This window comes from Glarea lozoyensis (assembly GCF_000409485.1).
Source record: "Glarea lozoyensis ATCC 20868 chromosome Unknown GLAREA4, whole genome shotgun sequence".
In the NCBI taxonomy this organism is placed as follows: domain Eukaryota; kingdom Fungi; phylum Ascomycota; class Leotiomycetes; order Helotiales; family Helotiaceae; genus Glarea; species Glarea lozoyensis.
In genome coordinates this window covers 328,536-342,333 of record NW_007360999.1, presented here as the reverse complement: position 1 = coordinate 342,333, position 13,798 = coordinate 328,536, and the positions used below count along the sequence as shown (strand labels likewise).

The window sequence follows — 13,798 nt, the reverse complement described above, 5'->3', positions numbered from 1 at the left end:
TAATTTCTTTAAGTAATCTGCTGCCGAAATACTTGTTATTATTGAAAGCAACTTGGATAATACTGTGAATTAAACCGAGGTACTGTTCTCTTCTCAAATAGGGTGGGGAAAATAAACTACTTATTATAGTAAATGTACTACTTTAATAGCCAATAATATAGCCTTATTGATAACCGCAGAAGAAGACTCCTACACCCCAGTAATTCGCTGCAGTAACTTTGAGTCATGAACATCTTAGCACTCTAGGCGGGTCGAGATTATATAGAACCGAAGGGTCTTGTTTTCGGAAACGTTTTTGATACTTAAATTCTTTTTCAATAATTACATGTACAAGTTTCCAAAGATGAGATTGTCACCGAAATTGGCCGCTTGAATGGACGCTACACAGCTGTTAGTATTTTTTCAGAACTAAGTGGACTTTTCGAGCCATGGATCGCGCGCTGGCGGCTTTTACACACATTTTCGGAGTAAGGTTATTTGACCAAACTCTTCGATCCCAAACCATTGTTCTTCGTGGAAGAAGGTATGTGATTTTGATTTTGATTTTCTGTATGTCTTTCTTATAAGCGTCCATGTGAAGATTTTATCAATTCAGAGTTAGGCTCGAAGGGGCCTCGTGTTCGAAGGGTAATGTACGAGTGAATAGACAAAGAATGAGGGTTACTCCCGGGGATCCTCTGTCCGGGAAATCCTTTGCTGACGCTGTAATATTCATTTTAATATCTACCTAAACACAACCTACTAGATCGATTGAAATTTATTACAGGTATACATAAGTTTTATATTTTGTCTAGGTTTCTTAGTGCATCTAGGTATATAATAGAACAAAGATACATGGTCGTTAGCGAGAGGCCAACATTTCGCCAAAATATACAGACTTGGATAAAGTAAGATCTTACGACGAACACTTCTTCCCTTCCCTAGACCTAAACAAAATGTGCTTTAAATTTAGAAGCTTTAATTACTCCCTAATTTCCATTTTGGAAAACTTGGAAAAGTTGAAAAGATGTACATTTCACTACCGATTTGTAAGTTATCACTAAATCACAATTCATAATACAAAACTTTCAATACAGCTGGAAGGTTGATCCTGGATAATATTTTAGAAACTGACACCTCAAACCCCCCTTGTAGGTTCTAATAGCTCTCTTTTCAGATTGTCTTATCTCAAAAGACAAAGCTGACGTTCTTTGTAGATTTTCTTCCGCAGTAGAGTGAAGCTAATACTGCATTGTTGACTTCTATGCGACAACTACTCAATTTTCCCACTCTTTTCCCCGCTCGTACAGTACTGTATTTTACAGAAATACATTCTAAGATAAGCATTTCAGCATTTAGGAGTAAAAAGTCCAAATTGCACTTAGAATGTCAAAACTCAAACCAATATATTAGAACAATTGATTACAGAAAATAGAAAGAAGACATCATTTCACATTCCCACCGACGAAATTCATAATTCTTTTTAAAACTATTTATATCCTTAAGTAAGACCCGCTATAAAACAAACTCGATAACTATAAAATCCAAATTCTTTATTGCTGTAGTGCAAAAAGCCTAATTATATATATTCGTTAGTACATTGCTAGATCTTTGTTATTGAAGACAGGAACTCTTTAGAACCTAGTAGACTATTTGTTACACAAATGCTATCTTTTTACATTTTGACCCGTCCAGGTTTGGTAAGTTACCGAAGCTCCTTGCTACCGAAATCGAGTTTGTCACCGAAACTCCTTCTGCAAATGCGAAGATATTTTACGACTCTCTGTTTTCAGGAAGGCTCTGTCTTAAGGGGACCTCACGTCATTGCAAGTGGTTTCTGATTGGGGATTGAGGCTGTAATAAAAGTTTAGAGGAGTAAGAATTCATTCTTCCATGTGCTGTTCGGTCGTAATAGTGTTGATAGGGTAGTGATGAAAAGTAAAGGGAGTTGGCAGGTCTTTAAAGAACGGAGGTAGAGCTTTGTGAAAATGGCGAGGCGTAAAGTTCTATATAATTCAATTCACTATAAATTTTGAAACCTACCGACTCTTTTCGAGGTTTGGTATAGGAGCTTACTCGGTTGACCAATCGGGCATCAGTTTCCTAATGGAAACCGCCCTAAATTATCGAAAAGTCTTCAGGTTCAAATTTATGAATGTTGTGATTTTGGTAGGTGAATGAATTGCTAATGTCGATAGAATTGCGGCTGAACGGTCAGCTTTAAGTTCGAAGTGCATTTCCCTTCGAACGACTCTTATGTTGTTGGAGACTATAACGTTCGTACATCAGAAGAAGTATCAAGCAAAACAACTAGTTATGCTTCCATAGATAGGGGAAGAGTCACCCACTTAAGCGAACAGGGTGAAAAATGGAAAACGGTCAATCAGAATGGGTAGTAGTGCTCTCTAAAAGTTTGAGAGTCAAAAAAACTCCAGAATACTTAAGTTATATCACGCTTTGCACCTCAAGCGAACTTGTGGACTCCTTCCAGCAATAAGCATCAAAACAATATCACTCATTTCAACCTCTCTACTCCCCTCCCCCAGAACTCTCCATCCACACTACACCCCCTCCCCACCAACTTCAATCTCAATAACCGCCTCGGTATCCCCCTCCGGTCTCCAAATCCTCGAAATCACCAACCCAGCCCTCCCCACCAACTCTCGCCACTGCTTCTCCGTCCTCTCCATCCCCGCACACAGCGTAAGCATATTAATATCCATCATCGCCGGCGCCATCCCGCACCCGGCATCCTTCAACACATACTCATTGAGCAGGATCTTCGAGTATCCGCGTGTCATGGAAGCGGCTGTGTGGCGGAAGATACGCAGACATTTCTCGTCTGGCCAGTCGTGGAAGATGAAGTGGAAGAAGTAGGCACGGGCGCCTGGGGAGTTAGTGGGATGTGATGGATTTAAGGGATAGACGTACCTTTCACTGGTTGAATTTCTGCTAGGAAGTCGTAGCTCATGACTTCGATGTTTGTGGGTAGGTAGGGGACTTGTGAGGTTACGAGGGGGAGATCTTGGAGGGCAAGGGGTACTGTTAGAGCGTATTTCTCTTGAAATGCAACGACATCATGTCCCCATCCGCCGCCAACATCGACCAAAAGCGTCGTTCCCTCACGATACCCGTTCAAAATTTGTTCCTTCACGGGAAACCACTGGACCCAGCTCGGCCGCGAGTGTCGGATTCCAGTCATCATATTGTTAAAATCGTCTAACATACTAGGCTTGGAGCTACAATACTCGAAACAAGCGAGATCAGTTTGGAGCGCGTATTGCAGAGGACCGTCATTGAAACTAGTTGGTGATTTGTAGCCGTTTTTCTGCATGTATTCTGGGATTTTGGCCGCTGTGTTGAAGGTCATATCCCAGAGATGTTTGTGGCTACCTTCGATGGCGGGTTTGGTCATGGCAAAGGTTACGGGTGTGGTTGACCATTTTCGCTCAGAGACTTCCGTCACGAAACCTACGAGGGAAAGAACACGGAGGATTCGAACTGATAAGATGGTTAATGTTTGGGCATATCACACAGCTTTCGACATACTGATAAGTAGTTCCTCGCCTCCAGATTTCGAAGCGAGTTTTTCTGATGTAATACCTTCGCCATGCTCCGCAATAATCTTAAACAATCTGAGATCAATTGCAAGTCTAGCGCATAGTACTTGAAGTGGCTGGTAGATATTAGTAAATGTTTATTTGCTTGAATCAATCAACAAACCATAAACGACAATTGCACCGCCGTATCTTCAGGCGCCTCTAAAAGCAAAGGCAACACCCTACTCAAGAGCGCTGCTTGTTTCAATGATGCAGCATCATTCTTGGCTAGGAGCGATTGGATTTCGTTAGTGACGCGTGTTGCTGTGGATGTATCTGGCTCGAAAGTCATTTTCACAGTTGTAATCAGTTGCTACTTTGCAATTGTACGTCTCACTCGCAATTTCGAAAGTACTTGAAGCTCCTCCTTGTATATTTTCAGAAAACGAAGAAATCCAGGAGGGAAGGCATTTGGTTGGCTCACTTCCAGCTTATGCCAACCAACAATGTTGGTTTACCCGGGTTTGTTTTATGTCAAATGAGACTCTCTTATCCGGGGAAGTGTTGAGTGGCGACTCACCGAGTATATATATCTAACTCGAAATAATGTCGGTTCAAGACTGTTTTACACATCAAGTCAAATTCCTACTCTCAAGCCTTTAGCCCAACTATTCCATTGATTTTTTCCCAAAAAAAAGTCTAGCTTTCAAAATTATCATCCTAAGGAGAAGTCTACCCGTAAACTTGTTATGTCTAAATATTGAAGGCTTAGAGCTGCTTCTGTGGTTATTAGAGGGATGTCAACACTTCCGCTAATTCAAATCTAGTCGGAATATGAGTAGAATTCACAAACACCTGAAACCTTACACCTGGATCTTGAGAGAATCTCAACACCCTAGAGTTCGAAAGCAAGTTTATAAATTAGACATTACTGGCATCTCTCACTTCACTCAGCACACACCGGAATTATGAGAAAGGTTTCAAGAAACTCTCGCTTCCGGTGCATCAAATGATCACTTGAGAAAATAAATGTACTCAATCCACACATAGATATTCCACATCGGGTTTGACATCACGCATCTTTAGATCATCAAGAATACCTTCCAATTTTATATATTTAAAATATAAGCCTCAACTCCAAATTGTCTAGCTTCCACGTCGAGTTTCTTTAGCCTAAGATTCAAGAGCCAGCACGTAACAGTGTTTGAATCCTTACATCCGTCACTCTTTCCCAAAGCGGGAATAACACATAAAATTAGCCTCTGCAGTCTTCATGCCCTCATTTCTAAACCCTCATCATTTCTCCACCCATTCGAAACTCCATCAAGCTCACCACATCAACCCAACCCCTCCTAATCTCAAATCATAGTCCCTCACTCCTTATCCTCCCAATTAACAAAATAAGATATTTCCCACTCACGAACCACTGTATCTCTCCTCCCTCCTCCTCCTAGCATCCTCCCTCTTCTCGTCCGCTTTCTTCTCATCCCCAGATTCAATCGCCGACTCATCATCATCTTTCTTCGACGTATCTCCATTTGTGTACGTCCCGTTTGTATATGTACTCGAGTTCGAAGAGTCGTCTTCAGATGATGTAGTAGTAGCCGAAGGAGGAGCTCCACCTCTGAGGGTGAGTTTGAGGGGGGTGGGGGAGAGGGGCATTTCTGCGTGGGTGTGCTGGATGTGTTGAGATGGTAGGGTGGTTTGAGGGGTGGGTGGGTTTGGATTTGGAAGGCTGGGAATGGTGGAGTGTTTTGATTTCAAATTCTGGATGTAGAAAAGATTATTATGAGAGAAGTCTATGACTTATATGTGATAACTTCTTCAAGTTTCTCAGGATGTTTCTGTTTTATACTTCATGGTTTCAGAACACCAAACCAAACCAGAATCATTTCCCCATCCTCTCCATCACAAAGCCGAAAACCCTCAAACTACACGTTTCATGCGGCTGTACTGAACGCTACAAACCGCCATCTGATAAATACGTAAAGCCCTCCCTTTAAGTCTCCACAGTTTCATACACTCAGAAAATCAAGACGTGAATCACAAGTGGGTTCTCTTAGACCGAAACGTCCAGAAATCATCTCGGAGCCAGGAAACAAGGTTGGTGAAATGACTGTTCTACAACATCTAATTGCTATACTCGATTGATGGTTTGCAAACCCGCTTCATAACACCAAAACTCCATTGAATTTGTACCAACAGCAAGCATTCTACATTATTACTTGTGCCGCCGAAAAAAAAAAGCTCTTCACAATTGCCTTCCACAGACGTCATCTACACTTGTTTGGAGCTCCACACCGTAGGATTCAAGGTATGACTGATCAGAAGAAGCAAAATGTATGAGACTAGTAGTAGGGTTGTGAGCATGTACCACCAACTTTCAATCGCCGTCGGGGTGTCCGGCTGTAAATTTAGGAACGAGCCGTGGAGTCATGAAGTGCTGTCTACAGATGGGAGCACCAGAAAACCAAATCGCCTCATCCAAGCAACTCTACTGCAATGGACAAGACCAGAACCACAGTGAAATGCAAGCATTCAAGAGGCAATTTTTGCGCGTTACAGAAAACCGACAGGGCGAGAAGCGCAATTGCAAGACAAGATACCAAAGTGACCTTCCCAAACCCCTTAAAATAAGCAGACAGACGACTTGCCCGAACGAGTATCAATCAAACACCTAAGAAGAACAAATAAGAAATATTGTTGATTATCGAAGATACGGCTATTTCATATTTATACGCAACTTGCAGTCAAGACAATCCACGGATAACTAATAGACATCTAACCGTGGAGAGAATAGATACTGTACATAAAGCAGCCAGATGTAGATTGCAAATTGAGTTGCCTACTCTTTGACATATAGGTAACTCTTTGACATAGAGGTAACTCTTTGACATATAGGTAGGTAAGAAGGAACCTAGTAAAATCCTTCTGCAGCTTTTTGGCTTGGGGAAGAATTTGAGAATAGACCCTACGGAGAGAAAGACCCGTAGGTATGATTGTGTTAGTGCGATATGTGTGACAAGCGCGTTCGCTTTGTAAGAAGTTCGGGGGAGATAGAATAGATGGCGAGTTTCGAGTCCGATCAGATCAGTGAAAGCCGTACAGAAAGCGCGATAATGAGCAAAACAGAGAAACCCACGATCTGAGATGAAACAGCCACTTGGCGGCATATTGCAGAGCATTTTCCATCGCAATAAACGCAAAACAGCCCGGTTATCAAAGATTTATTCTTATTTCCACCACTATCTACCAGGTCATCCATCGTAACCCGCAGAAACCCCCGTCCCTCCCATCAATATCACGCTTTATATCACCCCTGATATCACTTCTCCCCCACAATTTCACCCATCTAAGCACTAGCAACCTTATCAATAGCCGCCTTCAACGCCTGAGGATTCGCGCCCACAACCTCCTGCACCTTCTCGCCGTCCTTGAAGATAAGGAAGGTAGGCATGGCGCGGATGCCGAGTTCTTGGGCTACGTCTGGGACCTCGTCGACGTCGATCTTGACGAAGTGGATGGAGGGGAATTCGTCTGAGAATCTGCGGGATGTTAGGATCGTGTAAAGGTGAGGGTAGAGGTGAGGGTGATAATGGGGAAGAGGGAAACTTACTTGACAACTGTAGGCGCGATAACCTTGCAAGGACCACACCAGGTTGCGAAACAATCGAGAACGACGACTTTGTTTTCTGTGATTGCGGATTTGAAGGCCTCGCCACTGTGTATTGAATTAGCATTTATCCTATCAATCTCTCCAGTCTGTCTCCTCGGATGCCCCATCCCCTGAACTCTATCCATCAATCCCACCGCCCATCCTATCAACCCAGACCTCGCGCCATTGCGACAAAAATACCATTTGACAGGAAAGAATAAAGGTGTACTCACGAGCTCAAATTGTGAACACCCATCTTTGCAGTACTTTGACTAAATGCCCTCGTGAAATTTACTGTCTTCGTTGGTTGTCTTTGCGTTCGATTTATCGCTCTGAGAGTATGCGTTAGAGATCTGGTTGCGAAGGACATTCAATTGAAGGGTGGCTTGGTGTTGTTATAAGTGTGGACGACGAGGCTATGAAGGGAGGTTGATTTCTAAAGGTGAAGAGGCGGACGATGGTGTCATCGGTTGCTGAGTAATCGAGGTTGAAGTTCGGGATTGGTGAAGGGGAAAGGGAGGATGTGGAATCAAATAGCCCTTGCTATAGGTATTTGATAGCGGGATTTGAGATTTGAGAATCTAGGTGAGAAGGGGAGAGTAATGAATGATTAGGAAGATATCCAATGGATTCGAATACCTTCGTAATCATCCTTCCCTATTCCATCTCCCAATCCAATCTGCCCCTCACTTATCTTTATCGCCTCCCTCACTCACTCCTCCCAAATACAAGCACAAATCGCAAAAAAAGAGCTAGGCAACTCACTATTACGATCCTTGAATATCCTCCCTTCAAAAGATTTCAGAATTTGACGGTGAAGAATAAAAGATTTCAGGTTCCTCGGAAAAAGGCGACGCGAAACGATAGAATCGAGGAGATGTTCACTGATTAGATATCCTCCAATCGGTCTAGACCAGTCACGCTTAGCAACACACACCTCATGCAGTGCAGCAGCATGACTATCCAAGCTGAAGCATTTCCGGACTACAGCATTCCACACGTGAGGATTCGGTCGTACATTGTACTAACAATCAACGCCCAAGGACCTAAAGTCTGTATTTCAATCAGCCCATTCTATCTACGCCGTTACTAGTATACAAATATATATCCCATTCCCTTCAATCCACACACAAAACATACCAGCACATATAACGACCCCGCGGTCCAGACCAATACGCTACAGCAAACACACCTCCCCAAAGCCGTCGTTTTCGTTCCCCAAAAACATTCATGTTCCCTTAGCAACCAGCAATATACTAGATTTCAGATTCTCACGATCAAATATTTACATTCGATGAATCCATCCCAACATCCCATGTGTGATAAGTTACGTTTTCGGTGACGGAATTATGGAATTGGCAATAATACTCGATATTATTCTGCTGGATTGATCGATTTTAAATACTAAAATCCCATCCCGTTCCTCCCTCTCCAAGCAACCCAAAAACTCACCACTCTCCCCTCGACTCAGATCCCATGCGCCGTGAGACCTACTCCGCATTCGCATAGAATTGGCGGACCATCCGGTGACATTACAGAGAACGATGATTTCTTGATAGCAAATTTTGGTAGCGTTGATTTTATAGTGTCCATTGACAAGTCCCGAGTTGACGGATATAAAGAATATCTACGGTCGAATTTCACACGAGTTGACGTAGGTGTAGAGGATAACTGCTGATTATTCAATTTTCTAATTATCGTTTGTGGAAAGAGTGCAAGATTCATACGACATATTCACATCTCTCAGACCCATCCAAATAAGAATTACACCCCTATTCATTCCTCTGCTAAAAACTACCTAATCTACCTCCTTTCTTCTTCCCCTTTCCCCCTTCCCTTCTCCCCCCCCCTCAACCACCCCATAAAAAAACCTCCTCCCAATAAGCCAAACCATCACCAAATCCACATCCCAACACCATAACAATAAAAATCCATCCCAATCAAGTGTACAAACCCCCCATTCACCCCCAAAAAAGACTCAACCATTTTTATATTCCCCCAATTCCCCACCCATCCTCCCGAATTACAAGTACCAAAAAAAGAGGTTCGCTCGCTCGCGCCAAAAGAAAAGCAAAAAAATCTATGTGTTTGGGGGAATCAAAAAATGTTGTTGTAGCGGACCTAAGGAAAATTGATTACGGCCGAGGAAGGAAACGTTCGTGTGTGTTTCAGGGGTTTGAGGATGAGTTGTTGTGTGTGAAGAGGCGTGGTGGTGGGCGATGATCGAGATGCAGACGTGCGTTGACGAAGACGAAGCGGTTGTTGTAAAAATGGTTGAAGTGATAGTGTTGACAGTGGGTCGAAGCCCGAAATGTTTTAAAGAGCGTGGTGTCGTAATTGACATATTGATAATGGTAGGTCGAAGCCCGAAAATTAAAGGAGCGTGGTGTGTCGTATTCGACTAACAGTAAAGGAAAAATGTAAACGATTGTCGTGCTTGTCTTTGTCGTGTCGCGTCGTCTCATTCGTGAAAATGCCCATCCATCCATTACCCCTTCTAACCAGAACTAATCTTCCTCTCATCCTTGCTCAAGTCCAACAATCTAGCACTTCCAGCACTGATATGTCGAGTATGTCCACCGGCGGATCTATACTCGACACTGGTCGCTCTGTGCACAGCTGGCGATTCATTCTCATCTATGATATCTTTTTTCAGTCCAAAGCTCTTTCGCTTAGGCGAGATTGGAGAATCTGGTCCAGCTGACATGGAAGCTGTCATTGATGTTGTTCTTGAAGAGGAATCATCTTCGAAATCATTCAGCAGTCCTTCTCTAGATTTCGCCCTTGGTTCGCGATGAACTACAGTAGGTGTTCTAGCAACCGCTCCCCATTTTGTTTTTGAAGGCACCGGACTGGCAAGGCTGCCCCCATCCTCTTCGTCACTAGAGGGCATTGGATTGCCAGTGGAAGCTCTATGAATCTTGTACTGCTCTTCAGGACCAGGTGTAAGACGGCTGAAATATTCGTCTTCAGCCAGTCCAAGTTCCTCGGCTGATTCAGAGTACTCCTCATATCGTCTCTGCAAATTGTTTGCGCTATCATGTAGCGGGACTTGTGGATGATTTGCCAGTTGCGAAGATCCTCGTTTCGAACTGCTCTTGCCACCAGATAGCCATGAACCCTCAGAATCAATAGAAGCTAGTGACTGCGAAAGAATGGCTGCAGGCTCTGGAGATGGAGCTTCTACCCGAGGGCCAGTAGTAGGAGTTTCATTTTGCGTCCTAACCGCATCCAATGATCGATAACCACTATTTGGTGTATCATATCGTACCCGCAAATCGTCCGTCGATGTCTTTAATGACTTCTTATCAGGATGATCGCGAATCGGTGGAAGGACGTCTGCTTCAGGAGACTGTACCCTAGAGTCCGGTGGTGATAACGGTAATTCAGGTAAATCCTCTCTGAACTTGGACATAGTCCGTTTTGGCATGTTAGGATTAGGCCTTTGAGTATATGCATTTTGTGAGAATGATGTGTTCTGCATCGAGTCTCGAGAAGTATTAGAGAATGACGGTGGTGCAGAATCGCGCTTATTGCTCTTGTTTGTCCTAGATCTTCTGAAAAAAGACGTCCATGACTGAGGAGCACGTCCTCGGAAACTACTGGTCTCTGAACTCCTACGTGAAGGCTCCTTTTTCAATGGCGCAAGTACAGGTACTGAAGGAACAGGCCGAGGCTCGGCTACTGTCTTGGGTTCCGACTTGTTGAGGTCCATCATCTGGGAAATACTGGATTGCCCGCGACGATGTTGCTTTGGCGGTAAGGTTGGAGAGACTTGCGCTTTAGCAACAGTTCCAACCTTTGCAACGTCAACCACTGGATCCTCTCTTTCGATTCCAGGGGTCAAATTCTCTGTCGCCAAACTATCAGTTCTTTGAAAGGTAGCCACCGGTCTCTCCAGATCCGAATCCTGTCGCAACTGCGCTGGTCGGTTTGCTCTCCCATTATCTGACTCCGAAGAAGACTTTCTTTTGCTGGATGCGACAACTGCTGAAGTACCAATACCCAATCCGACCATATCTCGGCCCAAAACACCTCGGTGCATGTTGACCGGTGGAGGGGTTCCATTTCGCACAGCAACTTCTTCTGCTGCCGTCTGCTTTTCCTGCTTCTTGGCAATCCTCCTCTCCATCTTTATCCGTTCCGCTATCTTCTTCTTGTCTCTTCTCTTCTGATCGCGTTCCATTAATTCTCGTAGTTCGCCTGCGCTGAGATCATCTGCTAGCTCATCGATCCTCCTATTCGCCTTTAAGACCTCTTGGTCTAAGGCCATGCGGTCTGATACCCTCCTCCTTCTTGAATCCATACTATCTGATCCAAATCCGGTCGCACCTGGAGCGTATCGAGGATTCTCAGCATACTTGATCGTCGGCCGCGGTGCCAGCATATCAAAGGCTGACAACACATAGGATGTTTGTCGATCTGACGCTCCAGATAGCGAGGTTCGCAGCGAGTCTACCGTAGGCAGAGATATATCCGATGACGGATTCTGCAAATTCTTGTTCAACCCAGAGCGTACTCTTTTACTATCCCTCTTCACCAACCGTCCCGACGAATTGTGCTCTACCGCCGGTCTTGTTGGCATATAAGCAGCCATGGCCTTGATCTCCTCCTCCCTTTGATGATCCTCCTTTCTCTTCTTACTCGACTTCCGCCGTGCCAACTCCTGAGCACTTCTCTTGTGTAATGTCGGCATCCTGTGCCACTCATACGAGGATTCTGGAGGTTGTGTACTCGCTCGTGTTGGTTTCTGACCAGCCGGCACTCCCACCTGTCTCTCGGTATTCGATCTACCCGTCTTTGTTTTCAAATGCGCAGGCACTTCAGGTACCGGTGGCCTATTGACGTCCCGAGTAATCTGGATGTCGTCGTTTCTCCCGGGCGAAAAGCTGTACGTTCGCTGTCTCTCGGGATTCCTCTTCAATTTCTTCGACTCCCGGGACGATCTTCGTTTCTTGTCTCTGCGACTCCTCCGTCGCTCAGGACCGCCAGCGATCTCGACATCGTTCTGCCCCCTGACCACCGGCGCCGTTCCTGCATTCTGCATAGAGACCCTTTCGGATCGTGAAATATCAGGCCCACCATGCGATACCTTCTGGCTCTTCTTCCTCCCAAACGGCCAAAGGCCCATCTTTCTCGTCGATTATTTCGTCCCAATATGACACGGTGCAACAAATATCGCAAATCGGCAGGATATAATTGTGCTCCAATCTCCCTTCCTTCCTATTGTGCGCGTTCGTTGCGGGTCGCCATTCACGTTGCACCAAAGAGAAGGTCGGAGGGGTTTGGAATGGTCGTCCTCGGATTACTGGGTGGTCCTTGTGGTAATTAATGACTGTGAATGCGGTTGTAGGGAAGTGGGCTTCGTTTGCGCTCGCATGACTTTGGGTTCGGGTCGGTGCTCGTGGAGTGGCAAAGTCAGTGGTACTGTAAGGGGGTGTGTGGTGGTGGTGGGTAAATATTGATGTTCTATAAGATACGAACTGTCTCTGCAATGGGTAGCGAAGGGAGAGAATTGTCTGAGACGTGTTTGAAAGGGGTGAATGATTGAATTCTCTTGGTCGACTTGCGCACGGGGAGGAGAGGTCAGAGGTCAGAAGTCGAGGAGAGATGATGACGAGGGTGGTTGGTGGTGGTTGATTCGGAGAGAAGAAGGCAGTTGCAGCGCAGGTCCAGGTTATCGGGGGGCTTGCTTTTGCTCGGTTTCTGGGGGCGCAAAAGCCAAGCGACCAACGGGCCAAGGACAGACTGACAGACAGGAAACCGACACACTCCAGACACGAACACGGTACCTTTTATGGATGTACCACACACGCGGTTTTTGGCTGTCGTGGGACTTGCAAGGGATGAATTGGCTGTGAAAATGGGTATCGGTATGGAAAAGATCTTGAGAATGCTGTTCCGTCGGTCCCAAAGAGGAAATCTTCTGGACACCACATGCTGCAGAGTCCACCTCATTACCACGCTGCATTGCCAGTCAGTCATCACTTCACTGCAGGATTGAAAGGACAGCAATGAATTATGCCTGGGAGGTAATGAAGGATTGTGCGAGGTAAGCCAGTGAATAGTAACCATAAAGTTCTATTTTGACTCTCGCTTCGAGAATCCTCTATGCAATTAAGCTGGACTCTTCATATATCAAGCTTTTATCCATTTAACTAATCAATCACTCTTTAGATTTGGATTAGGAGTAGGAGTATGCAACCTATCCTACATCCCTCAAAACCCTCAAAAAACCCTGAAAAACACATCGGAAATACCCTCATGCAAACATCCTCATCCCCTACCAGCACAAACTCCCCTCTTCCAATTCCCATCAAACCTACGACTCCATCACCCACACAAGCTCCAACAACCATTCTAATATCAACCATGCTATACAAAACTCATCCCCACAACCCAATTCCTCCCTGTCCCAGCCATTCCATTTCCATCCCTCCATCCATGATCGCCCAACGCCCAGACTCCCCGGCACCCGTTTCCTCGCTTGAGCCCGTAAAAAACCTCCGGTCGGGCGGTCTGTCGCTTGGAAGTACCTTTTTAATACTACCACCCCCACAGTCAGATAAACATACACCTGCGTATTAACATCTCACCCAAGCATTTTTTGGGATTCGAATTAGCA

General features: G+C 44.9%; 4 protein-coding genes across 4 annotated transcripts; all 4 read right to left on the bottom strand.

Annotated features, from left to right (window-relative positions):
* Positions 1–2,540: 2,540 nt before the first annotated feature.
* On the bottom strand, positions 2,541–3,870 carry GLAREA_09468 (S-adenosyl-L-methionine-dependent methyltransferase; the record flags this gene model as incomplete). Its single annotated transcript, XM_008086065.1, has 4 exons — positions 2,541–2,866; positions 2,911–3,480; positions 3,529–3,655; positions 3,703–3,870. The coding sequence occupies 4 exons, from the start codon at positions 3,868–3,870 to the stop codon at positions 2,541–2,543; spliced, it is 1,191 nt and encodes a 396-aa protein (XP_008084256.1).
* A 416-nt stretch (positions 3,871–4,286) lies between these two features.
* On the bottom strand, positions 4,287–5,180 carry GLAREA_09467 (uncharacterized protein; the record flags this gene model as incomplete). Its single annotated transcript, XM_008086064.1, has 3 exons — positions 4,287–4,298; positions 4,386–4,413; positions 4,939–5,180. 3 exons carry the CDS (start codon positions 5,178–5,180, stop codon positions 4,287–4,289), a joined length of 282 nt encoding a protein of 93 aa, XP_008084255.1.
* Positions 5,181–6,870: 1,690 nt separating this feature from the next.
* Positions 6,871–7,429, bottom strand: GLAREA_09466 (Thioredoxin-like protein; the record flags this gene model as incomplete). The annotated part of the gene is made up of 3 exons (XM_008086063.1): positions 6,871–7,063; positions 7,135–7,239; positions 7,407–7,429. 3 exons carry the CDS (start codon positions 7,427–7,429, stop codon positions 6,871–6,873), a joined length of 321 nt encoding a protein of 106 aa, XP_008084254.1.
* A 2,241-nt stretch (positions 7,430–9,670) lies between these two features.
* On the bottom strand, positions 9,671–12,304 carry GLAREA_09465 (uncharacterized protein; the record flags this gene model as incomplete). Its single annotated transcript, XM_008086062.1, has 1 exon — positions 9,671–12,304. One exon carries the CDS (start codon positions 12,302–12,304, stop codon positions 9,671–9,673), a length of 2,634 nt encoding a protein of 877 aa, XP_008084253.1.
* Between the last annotated feature and the right edge of the window lie 1,494 nt (positions 12,305–13,798).